Raw genomic sequence first — 26,991 nt, forward strand, 5'->3', positions numbered from 1 at the left:
CCCTTGTATGGTGAGTCTGCAGAATCCTTCAGAGCAACACCAATTCATGTAGGAGTTATTTTCACATGAAAGGCAGTGGGTAGTTGCTTCTTTACATATCTTTAAGGATCTATATTTATACAATTATCTCCTGTTCCCTTCCCTGACTTCAGTGAAGAATTTACCAATATTACACGTGTTACACAGACCTCTTTTACTACAGGACAGAGTGTGCATACACAGGCAGCTAAAACTGCCAAAGTCCAATCCCTGGCAGAGGCTTATGCAGGACACATTCCTTTGTCAAGGTTTTCTCCTGAAGGACTCTGGAGACTCCTCCCAGCTAGCACCATGGAGGTGTAGCACTGTTCAGGTGTATTCACTGTCATGTTCATGGGTACCTCTGGACAGTTAACAGCATTTTATGGGGTTTTCATAACCTACTGTTTTACTCATGTTGCAGTGACTCTGCATAGTTTACACCCACACTTGAAATGTCTGTTTCAAAGAATTTCAGAACTACCTCACCACTGTCAGGGATGCACATTATATGCAAACCTGGCGGAGCAGCACTGTCCTTTTCCTGACATACCCAAGGAAGCCTCAAAACCTGATGTTCATCAGCTCTTTCTCCTCATTTTCTCATTTTCATTTCCACATAAAACAGCTGAAAGAGAGGATCCACTTAGTAGGATCACAGAGATACCTTGAAGTGAATCAGAGACCATTCACCCCTGCTTTTATTCTCTATTGGAATGGACAAGTTGTAGCACATGAAACAGCTTTGGGATTTAATGAACCAATTCAGGCTGTTTTCAAGTGTAACGAAATGCCTGCAATCAATCGTTCCAGTCTGTGTCAGGCTGCTGTTGAAGTCGATGAAGTTATCCAATCCACTGGCCTTCATAGGTAAAAAGGGATCAGCTCATTTGCAGCACTTATTTTTCTATTATTCCAAAGCTCTGTATTTATCCATGTCTAACTGAAGCTTTTGGAGAGAAGGACATTCAGAAGAAATTGAAATCATAAACTTTCCTAATTTATTTTTGCCAGCGTTATACTCTGTCAATAATCTATACTTTATTTACACACAAAAAAAAATCTCCACATATGTTCACCATGACTCCAGGATTTCCTATGCAGTTTATGCAATGAGCCCAGGAATACATTATTTTTGGTTGTAGAGGAAGCATTTGATGTGTTAGACAGCCTGTGCAATTACTCTCTTGCTTTCCTCCAGTAAACTGCCTAAACAAGCAATACCCCAAAACATCACTACAAACACAACCAACAGAATTTCTGGTGTCACCCTTTCACAAATGTTTTTAAGAAAAAGATGAGACCTTGTGGGAACAAGTAACATCAGCTGCCTTCTGAGACTCAAAGTTGCTGTCAAATCAACATCCAAAGATGTAAATGGTGCATTTCACGACATGCTGCCCCCTTGCTCAGGGGATTCTGTAAATGTCTGGGTTTTGGATGGTTATATCTCTTCCCTTCTGACTGGCCTTCCTCTGTTTGCCCTAAGACATACTCTTTAACATATCACTTTGTAAAAATTGTTATCAAAGAATTATTGCTAATTTAAGTGCACTTTAACACTGGGGATAACCCCCTTTATATTCTGCACAAAAATATGTTACATTATTTTTCTACAGAGAAATTACAATCATTTCTACTTTTGATAAAAAAAGTAAGAGAGGAACAACATATATATTCCTAATTATTAAAAAAAAAACAAAACAAAACAAAGCAAAAATTACCAGATGGACATTTGCTCCCCATAGACCATATCATCTTAGATCTGCATTCTCTTTTCTATATATGTATATAGATTTTCTTTGTGTTTGCATATATATAGATAGAAAGACAGATGATGAAATTTGGTTTTAGTGCCAGACATCTCTCTCAGGTTCTTCTTTACAACCTGTATGAGACTGATTAAATATTACTCATCTAAAAAATAGTTTTCTAAAAATGTACATGCATCAGGATCTTTTTTCAGCTCACAGTCTGGGTTATTTCAAAATAACCAAATGAAGCAAATTAGAAACAATTTTGGTTTAGACTGTGCCTTGACAGCCTAATGGCTGTATTTTCAAATACACAATTCAAAATTAAAAATGTTTCATAAATATAAAAGGCAACTTTTTTTGTGGTGCTAAGTCTATAATTTAACTTTTGATGGGTATTAGTTTCAATAGGGGAGAAGATTTCTCATTTTGTTTTGTTTTTTTTTTTTCCTTTGTTCCTTTTCCCCCTAAATAATCCTAGCAAAACAAGTGCAGCAACCAGAGTGAAGTCAGTTGTGTGAAGGAGTTTGGGCCCAGGAACAGAAATGGAATTGTTCTTAACAACACAGTCGGCATGCTTGGAAGCTGATGCATTACAGGAAGGATGTTTTCTTCACAACAACTGCTGTTTTACCAGACAGCACACTTGCATGATGCACACAATTTTACTCTTTCTTATTTCAAAGTACTGTTGGGACAAATTTTGCCCTTGGATAAGCATGCTCAGGCCCCACTGAAGCCAGGCAGTGGAACTTACAGTCATGTGTCCGAGAGCAGAATTTGTACCCAGTGTTATAAAGAAAGAAAACTGTTTAGTGGATAAATAATAAAGAAAAGGAATTTACAAAACAAACAAGCAAGCATAGAAATATAATTAATTACAAAAAATAAACAAAAACCAAAATAACCAGAGCCACTTACAGGGCTTGATGGAGTCTTTGGCCAGCCTGGGCTGCTAATGCTATCACTTTCATCTCCATGAAATGAGGAGATGCTAGCAGAGCTTGGGGACATTGGGGAAGGGACTGGCAGGTTGCCTGGGGTTGGGGGCTGAGAAATACCCTGAGAGCTGTAGCTATCCTGTGGTAGAGGAATACAAAAAAAAAAAATATGACAAAGGCAGGGCAAACTTTATTAAAAACAAAAAAAATATACATCCAGTTTAACAGACTGACCAATTTTTATATATAAAATATATATAAACAGAGAGACACATACAGAAAACACACACATATATAAATATATTTATATATATATATATAAAAGGTATTAAAACAACATTGCGAATTAGTATCATTTGGAAAGTTTGCTGGATGCTTGGCTAAAGTCACTAAGCCACCATGCTTACTTCAAGCTCACATGAAATGCTAAGCATGGGTTTCCCATTATGAAAGAAAGAAACAAAAACAAGCCATTCACCTTATTTAATCAAATAAGGCAGGAAAGCAAAATATTAAAATATGTTGCTGCTGTGGCCAAAACAGGAAGCTATAACTGAAGGCAGAGAAAAATGGCTGCGAGGATTGAAACCAGGCAAGACCCTTCTTTCCCACCCACCTGGCACAGCCAAATGCCCACGCAACTTTTGGCTTGGGATGCTTTGCCCCCGCAAGTTAAAATGCCGTAAGAACTAGTAACTTTCAGATCCACACAATGAAGAAAAAAAAAGAAAAAAAAAATAAAAAGAAAAAAAAAGAAACAAATAGATTGCACGTGAATGGAAAGGCATGCAGGAAAGAACAGAAGTGGGTAGGCCAAAACCAGAAGATGAAGGACAACACAGCAGACTTCTGCGGACAGAACCAACACCACGTGCACAAGGTGGTAAATACCTTTGACTTGCTCTCGGGCTGGGGGGCTCCTTCTTCTTTGCCATCTGCTTTGAGAGGAAGGGGAAGTTTGGACTCACCAGGTGTCATCATATCTGCAAGACCCATAGGTGCTAATCGAAAACAGGAGAAACAGTTAAGCATGACTGTGTTTGGCTTTGTAGGAAAAAGCACGCCTCCTGCTGCATGGCTGTGGCGCCGCGTGAAGGAGAGGTTTTCCCACGTCTGTCCTGTTACTCTAGTCTCCAGAAACCTGGAAACCTCTTCAGTCAATTGAGGAAACAAAGGACAACGAACAAGAAGAGAACACAAGCACCATGCAACAACAACCATTGCTTAAAGAGTGGAATTCATTCTTCATGCTGCTGGTGCTTTTCAACTGTCTCTGCGTTTGACCACAACATTTCAACAAAATAAGTCTATTTTAATTACTGCACTCTCCCTTTAGCAATAGGCAAAAGTAAATGAAAACAATGCACATTCTGCTTGCCATGTTGAATCCAAGAAAAAAACTGAATTTTCCAATTACATCTGTATTAAGGCTGGTGTCCAGCACATAATTCCTGTCCCTACCGACTTCAGTATGAATGGCTCAGCCACTGTGAGCCTTAACTACAGAATTACAAGCTGTAAACTGTGCTCTGTTGGAGAACCAGCACTCAGCTTCTTCCTCCTGCCAAAACGAGGTGGGACTATAACGAACACATAAATGTCTTTCTCTGATAATGGCATACAGTTGCTTCCCAGGGGTGCAAGGAGTTTAAGGGGTTTTTTTTATTTGAAGATGCAAGTGCCAAGTATAGTATTATTGCTGCAGAGCTGCTGGGTTCCTGGTTCCTTGATTTCTAGAAAGATGCAAGAAGAATCATTCAGACAAATGGACAGAAAATACTGGGCAGAGCAGATGCTAAGAGGTGCCATGACACTGAATCAATGCAAATAACCAGAAAACAGCAGCAAGATACCAGGTGACTCTTTGCCTGCTGAAAACCGTGTGCACAGCATTTGTGAAAGACCGGATTGCCTTCCCTTTCTCTCTTTTTAATCCCCCTCATGCCCTTCTTTCAAAGGATATGACGTAAGAAAAATACAGAATAGCCTAAAAGACAATAAAAAAGAAAAAATATATATCCCACAGGTAAAAATGTAAGAATCAGTAAAGCATCCCTGTCTTTACCAGAGTAGTGTGGCTCTCGTAAAATGACAGTGCTGGCTTGCACCAGGCAGCAGGCACACTGCACAGCAAGCCAAAGACAGGAGGGGGAAAAGAAGCTTTAAAAATACTTCACAGATTGCCCACTACAAAATGATTATTGCACATATTCATGTATTACTATGTTTTAGAAAATAATTAGTTTTAATTACAGCAGTGAGAGCATGAGCAGGACTCTAGCGAATATGCTGGCAAGCTTTGCAGTGCTAATTTGCTAATATCTTTAGCATCACTGCAGGTTGAGACTCTGGCTCTGCCAAAAAAACCTACCCAGCCATGTGCCATGTGAGTTTACAACTGTATGCTCAATATTCAGTTTTGAACTGCCCGTGTTTTTCATGGGCACATTTTCTTGTTTTTTCAAAGCACATTTGTAGCCCAATCAAGCCCTTAAAGTCATCACAACACAGAAATCATAATTGAGAATAAAAAAAAAAACCTTGCAATACTTCAGACTTCAAGAATTGGAACAAAAAGCCTTTTACAAGTGATGCAGCTGCAGAGAAAAATCTATTGGGATCAGCTAAAAATGCTGTTATTTTTATGTATGTGTGTGAAATCTCAACAAAACAGCCAGTCAACATGCTACTGGGAAGTCAGCATCCACGAGGCATTTGATTTGTATGCATTTTGCCCTTATACTCTCCTGGAAGAGCTGGGGCAGCTTGTGACCATTCTCAAGTAAAGGATGGCAGCCTAACACGTTCTAGTTTTGAATTTGCATTTTTAAAAAATGGTTATTTTTTTTTTAGAGATTAAAAAAAGTATATATACAAAATGGTCAAATATATGCCACAGTGTGGATTCAAACTAAGATGCAGAGCTGTTATACAAAATCCATTTTAATAGTTAACACATTTCATGCTGTGAAAGTGCTAAAAAAGAAATCTTGGGTTTTAGCTTTGAAGCAAGCAGAGCTGACCCTTCCCCTACAAAGCAATTTTAGAGAGGTCAAACAAAGCAAAGTTAATGATAATGCTTCTTCACCAGAATTCTGCATAGCTAAGTCCTCTGCTGGTATCTCACTTTTATCAAGCTGGCACATCATACTTCTCTTACAAAGAATTTGAAAATTATGTCCACTTCTGGTAATCCTGTTTCCATTAGAACTCCCTTATGGAATCTCTGTTTCAGAGGGGTTTAAGTTAACACCTCATATAAAGGGCTACTAACTCCAGTCTGCAAATTACAGCACATATTCTGACTCTATTAGTCATGCTTAGAAAAGTAAAAATACAGGTTCATTTTGGCTTTTGACTATTTCTTGTTGGCATATAGAAATGTAACTATGAGGAATTTAAAACAATTATGAAACAAATAATAAAATTACCCAAATTCTGTTTCACTTTTTGTTCTAAATTATTTAGTTCATCTACATTCTTTCTTTGTACTTCTAAGAGAAGAACTGCAAGAATTTTACCACAAACTGCAAGGCTGTCTATTTTCCCTTTAGCTTTTACCCAAGATGTTTCCACAGCTATTTTTCTATCTGCTGTTGAAATGCTGTTTCGTAACTTCTTGCAAACGTACTCTCCAGCGATTTGTGAGAAGACATTCTTGCACTTTTTTTAGCTAAGCGGTACAGCGAGAACATTGTTTTGACCCTTTCTGAGCAGTGAAATACTGTTATTGTCACGAAACTGCTAAAATAAGACACAGTCTCTTTCTACACAGGTACTAATAATTCTGCCTGTGAAGTGCAGACCAAAGAAGAAAACATTGTAGAGAGGAGGATAACAGGGAAATCTTGACTCAAGAAGTGTTGTGGCGTACTGTGAATAGGTTTCAAGTACTAGCCTCTGGCTTATAAGAATTTAAGAGCTAGAATGATTTCAAAAAGCAAGTATAGGTCAAGGTCCTGAATTAGCTATTCCACACTGAATTTAATGTACTCAAAGGCAGATATTGACATGAGTAAAACTGCAGCAAAGAGTTCTTTTTTTGCTAAAGGCTGCTCTACCAGTCCCAGAAGATGATGAAATACTGTAGAAGCAGCAATATACAAACATTGTTTTTCTCTTTATTGCTAGTGTGATAACAAATCATGCTCTACAAAACAGAATACTCCCTTCTCTCTCCCTTGTAATGTAACACATTCCTCTCTCCCTTCCAACCCTAGCACTCTCCCTCTGTGAAAAAAAGAGAAGCAAAAGCAAAAGCACTGAATTAGTGACTGTGGAGTTGACAAGAGGATCCCCACTGCTTCGATGCCCACTGAAAAAAGAGAAGAAGGACAACAGTGCTGCCCAATGTCCTGCCACAAATGATCTTCCAGCTCTGGGCACAAGTGCAGCCAAAGGTGGCTGGGGACCTTATCTGAAAAGGATGAGGGAGCCACCAGGGATCTCAGTGCCACACTGCCTTTCTGCTGACAAGTCTTGTCCAAGGAATGACAAGTACAATCAGTTTGGGATGTGGGCATCTGTGTGCCAGGTGCCACCTTGATTCACAGTCACACATTGACCACTGGATCATGGTCATCACTTGTTTGGAGTACAGGTGATGGGACACTTCAGCTGTTACCACTGTTACTACTGACAGCCTCCAGAAAGTTTATCTGAATGTGCATTAATAGCTCCTACAAAGATATGCATTAGAGAAAAAACTCTGAAATAAATTGAGGTACTATTTTTCAGAAAAATGCAACCAAGCTGAAAACCAGAAAAATCCAAATGAAGTTTCTAAAAAATATTTCACCTGCACAAAGAGCATTGCTTTTCCTTTTAGAGGTTCATCCAAATAAATACCAAGTCAAATATACAGCATATATATGATTTGTAGTATTAAAGAGTGTCCCTTTAATTCCTTTAGTGCAAGTAATTTTTCCTAGAATTTCACATTCTATATAAAACATTATGGTGTTGAAAGTCAATTGGGAGTAACAATATCCTGAAAAAGAAAGGCTTCAGTAAGACAGAGGTATGGAAAAAAGGAAAGTATCCTTAAGCAGGAAGGAGATTAATGCCTATTTATTGGTTTGTTCATCTCCAGAGACAGCAGAGATTGTGAATGCCAGTTTCTATGCAAGAACAATATGGAAACCTGAGAGATATAAACTTCATATTGCTTCTTTTTAAAGATAATTTTCTCTCGATTAACAAAGCTCACAGCATGAGCTATATTGGGGGCTGTAAATTTCCTGTCTATTATATGCATTTTTAATCCTTGAATTTGAAAAATAGGGGGGGAAAAGTCTAAAATATATGTGGGTAATGTGAACTCATACAATAAAAGGACAGCAGCAGTTATACATTTTTTCTGAATGGCAGTTTGTTCCATAATTGTGAAGGGATTCTGACACCTTTTTCCTGAAGCTTTTGTTATTGCTGTGGATGGAATACTCTATTAGAAGAATCTGTCTTCTTTGATCTTGTAATTTCTGTGTTCCTAAACCACTCTGCATCAGCAGAAGCTGGTGATCTGCTGTTTGATCCACAGTCACTGTTGAAGTATCAGGATGCATAACCGCAGTATGATTTTCCTTTCAATTGTGACATTAATTAAAAAAAACCTAAAGACAAAAGGATCAACTGGTAATGAGGAGTTATAAACACTACTAAAAATGTGTGACAAAACCAGTGTTAGACATAGCTGTGCTGAAGCTCCAACACCATATGAAAACAATTCCAACAGTGATCAGCAATCTCCTGTTTTAGAGTAAAACCTGAACGTGTATTTTATTGAAATGAAACATCTGCCTTCCTCCCTCACAACAGGCAACAAAACTGCCCCCTTCAAAACCCAGACAAAGAAGAAATTAACTTCTTCTTATTGCTCACCATAGGCTTTCACTGGCCTCTAGCTGAAACCACACTTGTTGATGCTCAGGGTATGTGTAAGTTAACCAGTGCCTTCACTCAGCTGCACTTGGTTTTGGCCCTCCTGACTGAACCCTGGTTTATCTGACAGATGTGTGCATTTATGGGGCAGGGAGGAAGGGGAAGCTAAGGAGCCACATAGGTGAATTGGTGTTCCTGCCACAGAAAAGCCCTGTTTTCAAGCTCATAAAAAGGTATCACCGATAGATTCTCCACCTCATCAAATGCAAGGCCAGAGCTGTCCTTAAAGTGCACCCAGAGCTCAAGAAATTACAATTAAAAGTACTGTATTTACACTTGTCTTAAGCTTCCATTTTTTTTGACCCAAGCAGAAGGATGAGTTTGGATAGAGGGAAGTTAATCATTCTCACAGCACTTGCACTCAGCAATGTATTCACACCAAATTTTCTCTTTCTGGTGTTGTGTATATCCTTCTCCTCCCCAACAGTGTCTCTTGGAGGCCTGTAAAGCAATTCTAGATGCATGTCTGCTCCCACACAGACTGGAAGAGGTGCACTGAACTCCTCTAGCTCATCTCATACTTACTTTCCATTGGGTAATCTCTGAATTAATAAAACTGGAACAAAAGAAAACCTCACAAATGCACTGGCAGAAAAAGCCCTGATAAATGTTTAAATTATTAAAAATCCAATATTTCAGAATGCATAACACAATAAAAAGAGTATGACTACCCCATACAAAAGACTGCTAGGATAAATGGTCTTGCATTGAACAGATTTCCACTGTATGAAATAACGAATGGCTGAATTATCTGAACAAAAAAACCTCTGTGAATCTTCCTTTAAACTGGTTATTCCTTAGGAATACATAAATCTTCTTAGGCAGGGCACTCTGCCATCTGTTTGCTGTTGGTTATTTTTGCAGCTCTGGGGGCCAGCGGAAAAGGGTGGAAAAATTACTTCTGCTAATAGCAAAACAGAATTTATAGCACAGTTTCAATGCTCAGAAGTAATTTTATTTCAGCAAGCCAGACAAAGCACATAACTACACAAACAAAACATAATATTACCTGGGACAGCTCTGGTGGGGAAAAAGCAAGCTATTATCTAATGCTCTTTTCAATAGCTTGTCCCTCTTCATCCAGATGGTGCAGTGTGCTGTCTGGGCTAGCCAAAAGCTTCCAGATTAGAACTGGAAAAAGCCTTTTTTTTTTATTTGGGTTTGGTTTTTTTTTTTTTTTTTTTTTTGGTTAATTTCTCTCTCTCTTTTAAAAAAAAAATCTTACTGATTAGCAGCTTCCTTTCTTCTGTTAACCAAAATGGCAACAATGTTCTTGAAATATAAGACACTGTTCAGTGTCTCAGCAGCTCCTATGTAGAGGAAAGAAACTCTGGACATACTACACACTACCATCTCACCATGGCTATTTTCTTCCAAAGACACTGGAACATTGAATTGACAGGGAGAAGAGACAGCGAAAGATGCAAAGGATGGAAGAATTATACAGGCTCAGAGGGGTAGAGCAAAAAGATGTGAAAAACCTGGTTCTTGGTAAGACACAAGTTAGGTGGCAAGGCATTTCTTAAGAAATAAATAAAAGTAGAATCAAAAACATCTAAGAAACAACATCATATTACCTTAGCACAACCTATTCAGCTTTCAGAAAAAAATTTCAAAACCCCCAACATTTCTAAAAGGGATAATGTAATCAATAAGGCATGCACAGAAACTCCATGACTGGAATAAGTACTTGGGAGGATCTGCTTCAGGGTCATTGAAACTCCATCCAAACACAGCCCAATCAAAGAATTGATCTTTGCTGAAGTATTATCTTGAAGGAGGATAATTGTTAGGAATTCAAGCTGAATATGGACCATGAAGCATATTTGTTCAGAACTGTATTCACCTATCTTCAGAGTCATACACAAAGCTACAAGCAATTCTGAACTCCTAAGTCGTGATATGAAGGATAAATCCAGGAGCTACATTGAATATGCTGGGTTTTTTTGTTTTGGTTTTTTTTGCAAAAGGAAGTTATGGTAAAATTTTATATACTGATACTTAGATAACTAAATGAGGAAACCCTACATAAATGCTGAAAACAGTAAACACGGCCAATGTTTTCCAAACAGAATAATTATGTTAAGTGCTCGGCTTACAGCATCTTCAAGTCAGAGCAAGTGCACATACCTTTTTTTAAATGACTACCACATTAGATATCTGAAATTGCAACCTTAGCAAGTAAAAAACCCCTGAAAAACAAAAGCAACCTCTTAAAACAAGAAGCTGTTCTCCTTCCCTTGCAGACGCATACAAATATACATATACTTGCTAGTCAACACCTACAACCTACATCAAGCTGAGTCCGCTGGAACTGTGCAAAACACTGTACTCATCTACGTGCTGTGCAGAAGGACTTAATGAAAAGTTTAATGAAAAATGTATCAGTCACTGTACAAAAAAGTGAGCATCTTAGCCTAATTTCAAATCACTCCCAACTACCCAGCAGGGTGAATCAAATGAAGAAGGATGTTCCTCTGCCATCAACTGAGGGCTGATAGTGTTGAGCAGGGTTATGGAGGAAGGTCACTGCTGGAAGGTTACTCACCATTACCTGTTGAGCTGTTCACCATGTTGGGGGCCATGCTGTAAGGAGGAGCCTGCGGGTTCATCAGGCCAGAGCTGTTGTTCATCGGCTGAGTGTAGGGGGAGCTGGATCCCATAATCCCACTCTGATTCATGGCAGGAAAATTGCCTTGCCTAGGAGATGAGAGCACACAATACAATATCTCATTACAGACCTAACTGCTGAAGATGTTGTGGTTTGTCACTGAGCACATCACCTATTGTTTGTAAGGAGAAAGCAGGTAATTAGTTCATTTTACCTACATGGGGAGCTTTGAGTTAGTCTCGAGCTAATTATTACATATGTGAAATAGAACTGGACTGAAGACTAACTTCAAGACACATATACAAAGTCTTTCTATGTCACTACCAATCAGAAGAAAAATACAGCTCACATTATATACCCCATGAGTAAACAGCAATATGTTCAGGAGTCAAAATTAGAACCTAGCGTTGGCATAAAAAAACCCCAGCGCATCACTGTTCTTACCATTTTGGCCATGTAAAGGCAATCCTCACCTACCAGAGCTTAATAAACAGTGAAATGACCAAAAGAAAAATGGGTACCACAGATTCAGTTTCTGATTTCTGCATTTGTTGTTATTGTATTGAACATTGTTCATCTGTATGTGTCATCTATGTCCAATCTTTCAAAAACCTCCATACATGTTCCACTTCATTGAAACAAGAAACCTCAGCAGAACTATTTTGCTTTTGAAAATTAATAGCATATTTGTATAATACTCGTATAACTGAGACTTAAATTTGTCTCAAAAACTGCCCTAAATGAAGCCCTTGCATAATTCTCCACATGTTCAGATCAAGTATTTTGAAAGACTAAAATTTATCTACTTTTAAGTTCCAAGAAGTATCTAAGTATGCTTGGTACCTGATTAGTCAAACTCTATAGACAAACTGAGGCACAAGGAAGAAAATAATCTAATCCAAGTAAGCATGATAACCCAATATAATGCATAATTCAACTTCAAAAATAACTTTTTATTCTTTCAACACATAAAACAATTACCTACCTTTTCTTAGTATAATTGAACACTGCATGTATTATCATATGTATATGAGTAACACTTTATACATATAAAATAATACATATGAATAAAAACACACAGAGAAAATACTTACTTGTATATTCATAAGAAAATACATAGGAAAATAGAAAACTCAGATCTCTTTCTTCAGTGTGCCCCCTGTACATTTCTGCTGCTTTTCCAAATAAAAGAAACAGAAAGCAACCACCCTTTAACACAGCTTTAGTACCTGTTAATTTTTATTTCCTTACAAAAAAAGAAGCACTTAAATTCATCCTACAGGAGGTGAAAGGTGAATGCCTGGGTAGCAAGATGAGAGTTTTGGTAGAAATTCTACTTTTAATTATTTTACAGTATTCAAATAAAAAAGACAACTCCTAAATCAAGAACCCTGAGTAACTTCAATGGCTTCTTGTCTTCTCCAGACTCATGGCAGATTCTTAACACAATTGGTAGAAGCAGATTTCTTTTTTAGGAGGTACAGGAGGAAGACCATTAAAGCAGTATTTGGCCTAATTTTTCTTGACACACTGTGAATTTCTTCAAAGGAAAAGAGAACGTGTTATCTAAATAAAGCATCTTTTTCCAAGTCAGTTTTGTCCTTTGCTCTCTGAAGACAAACTTTTCTTCACTCTTGCAAAGAGGCAAAGGCTTTCTTTTGATATGAAGGAGATAACTGCCATACAATGTCATTTCCCAGATGAAGCTTGCAACGAGCAGTGGAGGCAAAAGATTTAAAATGCACAGTGGTGCAATGCTCCAAGGGAAAATTACAAAGGGAAAAGAGAACAGCAGAACCATTTGGCAAGAACTTTAAATGTTTTCAGTCACACAACCGAGCTTTTCTTATGTAAATACTGTATCTTAAACCCCTCCTCCCCTCCTTTTTTAGCAGAAAATTGCTATATTTCAGCAAATGCAGTTAAGTGAAAAATGCTTTCTATGCTGGATAAGCAAGATCCTTTCTGTTACTGGGTAAAGTTAGTAGTGAAGATGAAAAAAATGTGCAAGCATATTTTCATACTTTAAAAAAGAAGTAATGGATTTTCAGAGGTTCTTTTATGGAGTAAGGCTAGGATTCTGGAAAAGGCAAGTCTCTACAGGTATCTATCTCTTTTATGTCCTTCTTTTACTTTAAAAATACACAGGAGACACACACCTTGCAGGTAAGCTGAAATTGGTCCTTACCTACTAATATTTCAATAGTATTACTTCCTAGCATGTGTATCTTCTAAGCTGTGGGGCTGTTCATTGTCTCAAATTGAGGTACAACCTATTTCATGTTACCCACAATGGACATCAATCTCAATTGCAGCTCATGCAAGCATACTGCTGTACAACAGCTTTAAATCAAAAAGCAGGAAACTATTTCCAGTTTAGACGGAGAGTAGAAATTAAATAAAAAGAATATACAGGCTTTGGCCAGGACAGCAAGAAAACAACTGAAGTCTAAAAAAATTGCTTCCGCACCCAGAAGAACCTGAATGGCAGAACCCAATTCTGAAATTTCATCAGGCAAAGCAATAGCTTTCATCCTCCTATGTAATGTTGCACTTGGAACAGACACTGCTCTCCATCTCTGGAAAGAGCCCAGCAAGCGAAAAGACTCAGCACCATCCCTGGCAGGACTTTGTCCTTTCCCAGCCCCCTATCAAAGCCCTGACCACAGCACCATGAGCTAATTCAGTAACACTGAAAGGACATCCTGTCAGAGCAAATGCTGTTTTATTCTCAGATTGGGTGCAGTGAGCAGTACAGAGCTCCTCCACATATTATTTTGCTCTATGATGGCTTGGAATGGAAAGTTTCTTTAGGGAGAAATAATCAGGTATTACTTCAGCCTTTAATTCTCACTCCACAGTAGGCCTCCTTTGAGTAAAGACTGCCGACTGTGACAAATTGTGCTGCATCAGTGCTATAATATGAAGTGGAGTCCATTAAGAACTGAGCTGAGATCACCAAACTCATTTTGATTAACCTCCAGGTCACTAAACACTTATAAATATGTTACACAGCAGCTGCTAAACATATTTATATATGCTTAAGGTCACAGCATCATCTGTTGGTTGTTGGAGTTAAGTCAAAAATCTTATGTTTCCTTCTGTGCTGCTTTTAGTTAAGGCATATCCAACATATTACAGTACTAGACTCTCTCCTACATCTCCCAATTCCCTCCTCCATTTTTCCAGGATGCTAAATAAAAATCAAGCCTTTAAAAACAGTCTGCTGTACATGTAGTGACATCTAATGGCAAAAATTCAACTGGCCAGTTCTGAATTTTATAGCAGTACAAACCCAGCTAAGTACACAATTTTACAGTATTTGCCACAGAAACACCAAGGGCTAGGTTGCTTAGGGATGATGCAATTAGGAATAATAGGAAAAAATTGAGAAAAGATACACTTAAGTTTAGTATAATGAAAAAGATGTCTTCATGCTGAGATACAGTTACCCTGCAAGGGAATGAAGGAAACCTCAGCACCTGACATTTCTGCATGCAGGCAACATACACAAATACATTAAAATGTATTGGTCAGAGAAACCCTGCATTGTGTATGAACGAGAGTATCTGCTCTTGCAATACCTTGATCCCAGATAATTTATTTTTCCCCATTTAGAAGAACAAGCAGCCAGGCCAATACAAATTTGGGATTATGCTATCCATTTAAACACAATACCTAAGGCCACAATTTTTTTTTCTGCTCTACTGCTACAAGTAGATCTTCAAGAGTTCAGCAATTGTAAGAGATTTAAAGCGGAAGAGAGGAATCTGCTTGCTTTCTACGGTTTATTTACTCTGTTGACAATTCAGCAATGCATCATGCCAGAGCCTGTTGTTATGCTTGAGGAAAGGGCTGCCACCTCAGGGGACTTGGAGAAGCTGGAGGAATGTGCTGACAGGAACCTTGTAAAAGTCAACAGGGACAAGTGCAAGGTCCTGCACCTGGAAGGATGAGCCCCCTGCAGAAGTGCCAGCTGGGATTTGACCAGAGGGAGCAGCTTTGCTGAGAAGTCCCTGGGCATCTTGGCAGACAGAGCTGGGCATAAGCCAGCAGCCTGCCCTGGCAGCAAAGAGTGCCAACAAGATCCTGAGCTGCGTGGCAAGGTGCAGAGTTGGGAGATGGAAGAAACTGGTCATCCCCTCCTTCCTCAGGACTCACTGGACTCCACCTAAAGTATCATGTTCAGTTTTGGATCCCCAGAAAAGATGATGATAAACTGGAGTGAGCAGAGAACCCCTTACATGGTCAGGGCTTGAGCACTCACCTGGGAAGGGCTGAAGGATCAGGCCTCATTCAGCCTGGGGCAGAGACAGCTGCCAAGGGCAACCTATGGCAGCCCCATAGCACCTGAAACGAGGTGAGCAGGAAGATAAAACTGGCCTTTTCACAGTGGGCATGGTGCGGGGACAAGACACACTGGGCGAGACTGCAAACATTAAGCTCAGGCTGGATGCAAGGGAACAATTTTCCCAGTGAAAATATTAAGAGACTAGATTTAGTGGCCCAAAGGGCAATCTCTGCCTTTGGAGATTTTGAAGACCCAACAGGGTAACACCTTAAGCTCTAAGATGAACTTGATGAAGAGAAGGTTGGACTAAACATTCCCCCTGAAGTTTCTTTCCACCTTGAATGACCCTATGATCTTAGCTTGTCATCTTCACTATGCTTTGACAGTCTGGTGTACTACTGGGCCCAAAATACAACTGCTCAAATTCAAACCATTCCCTTTTAAGAAGTTCTTCTTCTGATCTTTTGTTTTCCTTCATTTGCAATCCACCCAAAGCTTAATCTGTACTTAATCTCTTTTCTCTGCAAAACAAGTAGCATCAGATCTAATTGTGTCTTCTGAGCTAATGCAGAACTCCCTGTATTTAAAAAGAGGAGCTGACACGCAAGATCTGGTCATCGTTAAAAAGCACAACAAAGAAATTGTTAGAAAGAACAGCACTGACAATACACAGGAGCACATGAGTGATCACAGCTGCTGAGTACTCTCTTAAACTGAAATGCTTTCCTTTAATTGGACCTGAAATTCTCAGTAAGTTTATGTGTAGTCTCCAACTGTGACACAGAAGTCACTCTACAGCCCTTGAGCTTCATACCTCCTGATATGTGATTTAGTACCTCCTCAGTTGTGTCACCTGCTGCAAGACTCATACTATCATCTTCCTTTTCTCTTCTTATTGAAAAAAATATGAATTCACTAACAAATTCAGTCCAGATGTGTATGTGGTTTACCTATGGACAATGACAGAAATGGATTATGCTTCTCAACAAGGCAAGAAATGAAGACACAACTTTTCATACAGAAACATGTCAAAGCTCAGGTTGTTCTGTGTACACGGACATCAAGTTCTAAAACTTTCTGTGGATTTCCTAAGAGACACCTGATGCCTTGTACTCTTCTCTCAAAGCCCTTCATACAGTCACAAAAAGTGAGCCAGCTTCTGTAATGAGCCCTGTGGCAGCCTGAGCACAGGAGGTGAGTCCAGCATGGAAATGTAAAGGGAACAAAAGAAAGCTTCAGAGGCGGAAAGTATAGAGGTGATGGAGGTGAGGAGATTTTGGGGCCTAAAAAATGGAAATGAAGGAGACAATAGAAGGAAATGAAGAAGGCAAAAGGACTGGGAGCATCCTCACTAGATGCCAAAGATTATAGGGCAAAGGGGATGACAGCTGTGCAGAAGGCAGATGAAACAGAGATGCAGGGGAAGGAGCAGGGAGAAACACACAGAATGCTGCTACTTCCAGGGTAAACACAAGTTATTGGTCCTTCTAGCACAAATGGAGCCTCTTAGCCAGATATGCCTGAAGGAAGGAAGGGCTTCACAGGAAGCTTCCAAAGCAGACATGACATGTGCCTTCCCTCAGCTTGTGCACCCTGCCCTGAGGTAGGGCCAGGCCAAATGCTGGGGGAGCCCAGGTCCAAATGCGGCACAATGGGGCGATGCTGAAGGGGCAATGCTACAGGGGCAGGAGTGGAGATGGGGCACAGAGCCCAGGCAGGGAAGAGTCACACTGCACAAATCCTGGCAGTCACAAACTCCTATCAGTTGTTAGTGAGGCACTTGGGCACTGTGCTTCCTGACACTTGACACAGCATGCACCTAATGTGGGGATTTCTCCCCGTTCTGCTGCCCTAAGTGCTGGACCTGAAAAACTATCCTGTTACTGTGACCTGGCCACCTGAGCAGTTGGCTGGTGAAAAAAAAAAAGGTCCCAGGTTTGCCATTTCTGCTCCAGATCTTTAACCTACATCAGTTTTGCAGCGAATGCACTGCAGCACCTCAGGGGAGTAATTTGTGTAAACATTTTAAAAGGAACATTTTTTCTTTTAATGCTGACACACTGCTAAGGTGGCTACTTGATTACAAACTGTGAAAATGACTGCGTTAGGCTGCACTCACAAATCACAGTGTACTGACCAAATTGCCCTGTGCTTATCTGTGCCAGGTCTGCAGCATGACAATATTTCCTCTCTCTTTTAAATGTCAAAGTATGATTTGGGGGGTTGTTATTTAAACACACTGACCTGCACAATAACCAGAAGTACTTTATTTAAATCTGTCTTGAGCTGGGACTAGCCTTAAGCGCTTATAATCTGTCACACTTTGACACCAAATGGGTTATTATAATGAGAGTAATTCAGGAGTGAGACCTGTGAATGCCTTCTCCCTGGAGAATTTACACATAAACATGTGCAGGCAGATACATATGCTCTTTTGTTATGGATTTTCCTTCTTGCTATATTATGGGCTTCCTTGGAGAAGTGAAACCATTTCTATTGTCAGCGGATATGGGAGAACTGAAGAAGAAGAAGAAAGCAAGGGAAAAGAAACCCCAGCACTGCTTACTTCGTTCTGCCTGGAGGTTCACAGCACTCTTAGCAAAGGCCAAGAAAAACAAAGCCTGATTATTGGCTTGAGCAGCTATAAAATGGCATTGAAGGCAGTTCCCATGTGAATAAAACAAATTAATTTAACATCATTATATCTGAAAGCAAAGTATCTTCTTCTTGTTCGTTGCTACGGTAAGTATACTAACCCGGACTTATATGTCCTCCTCTGTTCAGTGGGGAAGTTCACCAATGGTAATAACAAAGTTTCAGAAAAGCAACCACAAAAGCTGCCAATGTGACAGGTATCAGGTCAGCCACAAGAGTTTTTGCCATTTTTCAGGCTAGAAAGAAAGAGAAAATTTTACACCTGTGCATGTCTGCTTGTGTGAAAATGGGAGGCCTAAGTTCTGAAACACGCTGACAAAGCTCTGGAAACATAAATGAAAAGCATCTGGATTTGTACTGAAGGAGGTGTGTGCGTATGTGTCTGCTGACAGGAGGTACACAGAACTAACACAAAATTTTCTTCTCAACAACCAGGCCTAAATGGTAATGCTAAAATGGGGAAGTAATTCTAACATTGCAATTATGTGATAGTGCAAATCGCCTTGTAATCCATTGCAGTTGGACTCAGTACGCTGCCTGATTTCTTCATCTGGCTGATCCAAATACTGTTGTGCAAGATACTTTTAAAAAGAGTAATAGAAATAGCCTTTCTAACTACATTGTCTTTCCTCTGTTTTACACAACTACTTCTGCCTTTAGCATCATCTCTATTGGATTTTACGAAAAAACAATCAAGGAGGGGGAGGAACTTAAAAATTAGTTGTTCCTACCATACTGATTCAATGCTGAGCTACTCAGAAAAAGTCACAAAAACCTATTGTTGGTTTCCAAGCTGTTGTCATCACATTAACCATTTTTCCAGTGAAAACATCTGCCCGATGGGCTACCTACTCGGTAGCCATTTACAGCCCAACAAAACAGGAGTGTCACACCACATCGAACTCCAGTAGAGCAACGTAAGAGGCACGTGTAATTCACGAGTAACAATGCTAATAACAACACAACTACCCAACATCTGCACAGCTGAATGCATACTGGGATCAGAATAAATCCCTCTACCCCATTTTACAGATAATAAAAACTGAGGAAGAGATCCAAGGTTAATAATGGTCTAAAATACGGCCAGAAGAATAATAAAGTAGTTGAATACAGTGAGGAAACCACAGCACAAGCCTGTTAAAAAGAAAAGAAATCCCTAACTTCATTTGATCCTAATGACAGAAGGGTGTGTGACTGAAGAGCATTTAGTGATAGTGAAATACTGTAGGGTTTTGTTTGTTTAAGTTGCAGCCATTTGATTTTCTTTTTATAAAATTCCCTTTGTGTTAATTAAAGTAGTTTTGGTCTGAATTTCATGGTGATCACCAGTCTTCAAACCCACAGAGAACCCCTGAAAGAAATGCCTTTATTGCACACCACTCTTACAAGTGCAACAACACCTCCGTAAGTGAATTTATCTGTGTAAGAACAAATTAAGCACTTGGTACTCCATGTAACCTGTACTGGATAAATACAATTATAATGCTGTGTGACAAAAACCACAGAACAACTGAAAAGCAGGACAAGTCAAATGGCCTGGAAACCTATCAGAGCTCTGCTCTTGGTGACCTCTGTCTACCTTCCCCACACATGAATTTCTACTGCAGCTCTAACAGCAACTGCTTGCACAGCTGTCCCCCTCAGATATGATATCTGAGCACTGAGGGGATACATTTCCTAGCCCAAGTGGAGTGTGTGATGCACAAAAAAGAGCTGCTTTAATCTGTCCAGCAAGCGGGAGCATGCATGAATTTGGTTTATAGGGAAAAAAAGAAATTTGCCCTGTATGGCATGATCCTGTCAATCTGAACCAGAATGTCAAGAAGGGTGATTTAGCCTGGTGTGACTTGATGTCAAAATGGGAATGACTCATATGACTCTCACTATGCACCTTCTATTTTTGTGCATGTTTATAAATAGCTGTATTAAAAAGTCGGAAGGCCCTATGAACTCTCTCCCAGAAAGATTACTTGAAAGTGGTAAGAGTCTGTTCCCAGCACTTGAACAGCCAGAAGGTCACCAAGGTGTGGTGCTAAAAAGCTACAGGAAACTAAGGACACACTTTGTGATTCACTAACTCGGTTTCCTCTGGTAGGACACTATCTTGGGAGAGGTTTGACCCCTGAGCTCCCTCATCTTCCACCTGGGGATGCTGTCTCCCACCATCTTCTTACCATGTTCAGCCACAACCCCACGCTGCTTTTGAGCACCTTGGAATGCACTGTGCTAGCAACCAACCGAAAATCTAATAAAAGCCTGATCATTTCATGCCAGCTCTTCAATGTATTTTTTCATAGTAAAATGTCATCTGGCTGACAGCAGCATGCTGAATGCAACTGTGCATGTGCATCAGCATGGTGAGGAAGTTCTCCAGAGGGATTTTCCAGCAGACACGTTTTCACTCACCTATCTTTGCCCAATGGCTTGCAGCAGTTATATGTTTATTGATATTATTACCAGCACTGTCACCATCAGTCTCGGCTCTTTGGCACCCTGGACAGTTTCACAAGAGCAATGCAGTGCACATGCCGGTATGATTTCAGCTGCCTCTTTTCTTCATCTTTGTTTCAGATGCCTGAAACCTACTGTGGCCACTGCAACAGGTATTTAACGTGTTAGTAAGACTGCCAGCCATCATTAACAAAATCTCATGCTGTTAGGTTATTATTTAATATGATTCTTACAAGGCTACTTATATGTCCAGCTAGAATTGGTGTTTCCATCTGAACTCATCGACAAACTGAAGGGCTCTTCCCATTTATATTTCCCCAGGCAGCATTGCTAAAAAAAAGGTTTATTTTTCTCTCAAATACCACCTTTGTAAAAGAACCTAAAACCTTAAACCACCTTGAAAACCTGAAACCCTCCTACCATTTTTTATGTCCCTCCCTTTCTGTCACAAAAATCTCAGGGTGTTCAATCACAGTACTGTACTTGCACAGTGTTATGTGCCAAATCACACAGCACAGTCACAGAATTAGCTTTCTTCATGAGTCCCATTAAACAGATGGCTATTCTACTTTGTTTTGGCTTTTTTTTCCCTAACCACTTCTGTGATTTAAACTAGTAGATCTTCTGACAGACTGTGAAAACTATTTCCTCATCTGAAATAGTTTTTGTCACCCAAGAAAGAGTACTCAATCTAAGGTTATCTTCCCTCATTTAACTTTACACATCATCAGTTAATGAAGTACTGCATTCTTAATATCCTAAAGATCATATTTTAAGGTACAGAATTTCTATGTAACCAGAGGCAGAATATTAATAAGTTACACAAAGTCCTACACTACAATTTTGTTTCAAAATAAGTAGTCTTTCTACAGAGAGCTATGAATCTCCTAAACAACCAAATCAAGCCAAAAATAATCTTGACACAATAATAATTGAATTAGAAGTGTCTCTGAGGTAAGTGAAAATTCTCATTCATGACTAAAAATCTCGCTTCCTTCCCAACACACTCCTTCTTTCACAATTTAAGAATGGTTACTCTCTGAAGGAGGAAAAGAGTAGGACTCTTGAGGTCTGTGGTTAATCTCTAATGGCATGAACAGCATACAGCAGTCGGCTTGATTGATGAGTCCAAAGAAGAAAAAAATGCCTCCCCAAATCACTGGTTGCCTGCAAAAGCTCTGCAGCATGGTGACAACGAGGGCTCCAAAATGATGGATTTACCTTTTAGTAAAACAAAATTCCAGATAAAAATGTATTTCTCTTAGTCTCCCACAAGAAATGGCTTTGGTTAGCTCAGCATGTAAAGTTTCTTCCAATCCTTACACGATTTTATCAGCAATTTTGAGCTGATCCATAAAATGCATCTCCATTTAAATAAAATAATCACAGAAGATTTCTAGCTCTCCCCTTACAATAATAAATACATATAAGCTGAGCTGAACTTCCTCCCTCCTGATACATTATAGAAAAAACCCATACATGATTCTGCTCTGTGAAGCAAAACATGAGGAAAAGAAAAAAGAAATAATAAAAAAATCAGCTTGATACAAATGACTATTTTGCATGAAGAGGGAAGAAGCATGGGTCCCTTAGAAGAGAAATATATCAGTGCTGGTTAATAGCTTCCTTAGAAATTACAGTTACAGTAAGCATTAGTATTTGGACTTTCAACCCCTCAAATCACACAGAAGCCTAGCATGGGGAGAAGATATTCCAGCTATGACTGCATCTCCTCCAGCCTCAGGTGGAGGCAGCACAGGAGTATTTGGGGTTCACAGAGACAATACAACCAGTTAGGCCAAGAGGCAAAACCACTTCACCCTGCTGAAACTACACACGGACTTTATTTTGGAAGCCAAATTTAGTTTCATGGACTGGAAGTACCACCAGGATATTAGAACAGCACTAACTGAAAGCAAAGCGGAGCTCATTTCAGGGTGACCCATCAAGATCTCCAAAGGAAATCTGTGATTGTTTGGTGGAGCAGAGCAAAGGGGAAATGACCAGACAGCTTGAGCCTGGAGAACTGTGAATGGCCTGAATTTGAACAGGAGCAACTCCTTCGTGTGACTGAATGTTAAATAAAAGACCCGGCAGAAAGAGCCTTTCCTGCCAGGGGCTTATTTCAAAGGCAACAGATAACGCAGGCACTGGCTCCAATTATGGCTACCAGTCCTATCTTAGCCTAGTTTACTTTGGGGATTTCACAGCTGGCAGCCTTTCATCTAGAAGTAGCCTGGTTTGAATAAGCAAAGAAACTTGAATGAGTACTTAACCTTCCTGCACTCCACCGAACTTCCCAGCAGAGAAGAACAGCACCTCCAAGCTTAAGGGGAAAAGGGAAAACAATGGAAAATATATACTCTCTCCAGGGATTAAAGATGGTAAGTTTTACTAGAGCGCTTCAAGACTTCCTGCTACAAAACTGCAGCTTTCAAAATCACAATTAGAATTTTAAATCCAAGTTTCAAGATCAAAAGGGCCAGACTGGAAAACACTGCACAAAACTGACAAGCACTAGGATGTAAAACACCTAAAAACTGTTCTGGGTTTTATTTATATTATTATTCTTTTTAAAAAATTTATTCCCCATTTCCGCCTCCTTCTTTTCCTTTTGACATTTTAATGCACCATGTCCATTACTATATTTCCTCACCAGTACCTCCTAGTCCATCAGCAGTGCTGCATTACCCTGCTGTTGGAGAAAATAATATAGAAAAAGTGCTTTGCTGGCACCAGCAACACAGGATTATGAATTATACATACATAGCAGGAGAGAAATGCTGATGAAAGGTTAGTGTGCCTGTATGTGTGCAAGTGTGCAAGTGCATGTATACACACACAGACTAAGAAGAAGACATCTAGAATGCACTTTTAAAACTAATTTACACTAATTGTGTTTCTCTGTACAACAGAAATTCTCTAATACCAGTGGAGCTTTGTTTGATCAGTTTTATGACTGATTAAATATGTACTAAATTCTTCTCATCACTCTACAATGAGGCTGTGGTATCTAACCAGTTGCTAAGCAATTTAGAACCAGAACCACATTCTAGAATGCCTAGAAGTATGTCAAAGCAATGCAACATCACACATTATTGTGGAGACTAACACCACTTCTCAGGTGCATGGGGATCAGCAGAAGATAATGTAAATATCCACCTCAATTTATCAACCCAGTGGCCAGGATTTAAAATGACCAGAGGTTGCAAATAGCAAAACTGGTTCCCAATTCCTCAGTTTAATAAATTACTAGGTTTGAATCGTCTCCTCTAAAATCAATGGCACTGAATTCTAAATTCACTCAATCTATAAAAAAAAATTGCTTTAATTTACAAAATTGCAACATGCAATCCTGAGAATCATATTAAGGTACATTGAGGTCAATGGGGCTGCCTTCAAAGATAGGACTGCTCCTCATGTAGGCACATCAAAACTCATTTTGTTGTAATTAGTTCAGGTATTGATAACTGTAGTTGATAACCAACAAAAGGCTCATTTTAGCATCCAGTTGGCTGCACATTTTACAGCCAGCTAGCACTGAATTACATTTTCTAAGGCCACACTACTAACAGCATCCAAGCCAGCCATTTTACAACCATGTTTTTACCTTTCCATATACTACAGTCACACTTTCAACTGCTAAGAAGACATGCTCAGAATGACACTCAGTGCTAGCACGAGAGATGTTGAAAGTGATGGTGACAAGCATCTAGCTCTAAAGATGTCTGTTGACTTCGGGTGCCAAACTGATAATCAGTTTTAAACTGAGAACTTGCTGTAGGAAGCAAAAGCTCACAGACACATAGTCCGGCAAAGGTACAAGCTGGGCATCTTCAAACTGAGGAGCTCAACACTGGCTGGAACTAGAAGATATTAGCTAAATTTGCTGCCTTTCACATCAACAGGAAAAACGGTATCTCATTTGCTTAAAACTGTTTCTGGAACTAGAAGATATTAGCTAAATTTGCTGCCTTTCACATCAACAGGAAAAACGGTATCCATTTGCTTAAAACTGTTTTTTTTTACTGAAGGCTTATTGTGCTGCACTTTTGTACATACAGGGACATTTATCTATCACTATAAATATGTGTGCTGTTCTAAGAATCACAGTGTGATAAAACATCTTTTGGAGCCACCTGGTCCTTCAAGGTCTCCTTTGGGTTCTAGTCTCCTGCAGCAGAACCAGCCCTTGGGGTTTCAGTCAATGCCAGCTTTCTTCCATGGATATATTAGGTCTTCAACATACAGTCCTCACCAGTCAATGGTTATGCTGAGACCAAGACAAGACAAATAGGAAAACACTGTTTCGTGGTTCCTTCACACTCTCCTCCTGAAAATGAAGTGAATTACTACACAGGGTACTACAGATTTATTGAACATTGCCTGCTGTGAACTTTTACTCAGAGCAAGCTTGAACACCCTGGGTAGCCTGAAACAATGAAGAGATTCAATGAAGAGATCTTAAAACACCTTTCTTTTCTCTAGCCTGACATGGCAGTTATCATTTGGGAAGCCCTGGCATGCATGCACAAGACAGCCTAGCACATGGTAAGATTTCAGGTTACAGGGAAGGTATTATGTAGCCGTGTGCACTAATCTAAGCTTGACATAAAGCAAACCTCAAGATGAGGTCAAAGGCCAATTCAAATGGTGTAAACCTAGTATCTTCCACAGCCACCACTTTCATTTATATGATTTTAATCGATTCTAATGAAAAGGGTGGCGGTCTGCTCTGAGGATGATACCTAGGTATTAACTGGCTGACACTCAGATCCTGATCATCCTGCCCTGGTTAATGAACATTGATTCTGTGCCCCAGTGGAAGTAATTTTTTTTTTCTGATGAGTGCCGTTTAAATTTACTTTATGCTGCTGCTTGGTGTGGCTTGGCAAGGCAGAGGCAAACCAGCGTTCTGTGTCTAAATGAGACTCCTGAGCTGGGAAAGGACAGATCCTGTGGATTAACAGCTGAAGATAAATTTCTGTCCCCTATTGCTACTTGCCTACTGAGTCAAGGAGTTGACCTGACCTTGAAGTGGATCACAACCAACTTGAACAAAAATACTGCTGTGTAACCATGACTATGGCACAACCATTTGATTTTATTCTTAATTCTACACAGAGGAGGGTGTTTTATAGTAATAAGAATCCAACACTTTCTGAGCTCCACAGCTGAATCTTATAAACTCAACACATTCAAAGAAAAAGGCTGGGCACCATTCATGCATGTTGGCATACAGGAGTGGATGTCTTCCCAGTTAGGTAAAGTAGTGTGGTGGGAGTGCTCTTCCATTTCACTAAGTTTGGTTTTTTGAACTGGATAACCAGTAGACTTGTGTTCCAATTTTTTTTTTCTTTCTGCCTTTTCTGTGCACATATATGAACAATGTTATTAAGGGAAAAACCAAACTAGCGGCTACAGAAAACTGGTAATTAAAACTTGTTAACTGTTACGACAGCAGCAATAATTTGGGTATTTAAGATTTCCTACAGAGGCAACAACTGGAATAACAGGATGGCAGGGAAGTCTGTAAGAGTTAAATCTCAGGTGAAGATGGAATTGTTTGTGAGGAGGAACAGGCTGGGAGCCAACATAGATACTTTCTCCCAGTTCTGTAACCTATGGTTACAGAAATCAGTGTGGAGGACTCTGGTGAGAAAACAGTAGTTGCACTTCAGGGAAATGTTTTGCAAGGGATACTTTGTGCTCCTAAAAATTCTGCTAGAGACTTGTTTTTCAAATATATGCACAATCAACAACAGTGCACTAAAACCTCCTTGCAAATCCCATTAAGAAACCCTGTAATCACTCCTGCAGTACATCATCTTTCAGAAAAGGATCACACTTTGGGGGTTGCAGTTCTCTGCCTAGGCAGCAGTGACAATACCACCAAGTCCAGAAAATGTGGCTGCATGCACCACTGCAGACAAGAACACCAAAAATGAAGAGAGAAAAATGGTGCCTGGGTCAGGGAAGGAGACAGCTCATTCCTTCTCAGTGATGAGGTTCTTCATGTCTCTTTTAGGCACAAGGAAATGGAGCTGTGCCAAAAGCCATGCAGGTGTGTTGAGTGAGTGACATGCAAATTTTCATTGCACTGTCACAGTAAGCATTAGCAAAAAGAAACCAAAAAAATAAAATCCTCTCTACAATGCAAGTATTTCTGTATCTTTCATGTGATTTTTATACTCTTTCAGCAGCCAGATGGGATGTTCACAAACATTTTCAAAAAATGCCAAAGTCTCACAGCAAGTCCAGTTTACACTGCTGGCTACCTGTACTGGTCAGGCTGGGGTGCTGAGGGAGACTGAGTGCTGCTACAGTTCG

At 39.6% G+C, this 26,991-nt stretch overlaps 1 protein-coding gene across 1 annotated transcript in view; it reads right to left on the minus strand.

Annotated features, from left to right (window-relative positions):
* Positions 1 to 26,991, minus strand: part of ARID1B (AT-rich interaction domain 1B) — a 323,938-nt gene that overhangs the window by 28,941 nt on the left and 268,006 nt on the right. The window contains 3 exon segments of the mRNA XM_039706785.1: positions 2,694 to 2,852; positions 3,605 to 3,714; positions 11,208 to 11,353. Coding sequence (XP_039562719.1) covers positions 2,694 to 2,852; positions 3,605 to 3,714; positions 11,208 to 11,353 — 415 coding nt within the window.

The sequence above is a fragment of the Passer montanus genome, unplaced genomic scaffold (assembly GCF_014805655.1).
Source record: "Passer montanus isolate IOZ18808 unplaced genomic scaffold, ASM1480565v1 scaffold2, whole genome shotgun sequence".
Taxonomy (NCBI): domain Eukaryota; kingdom Metazoa; phylum Chordata; class Aves; order Passeriformes; family Passeridae; genus Passer; species Passer montanus.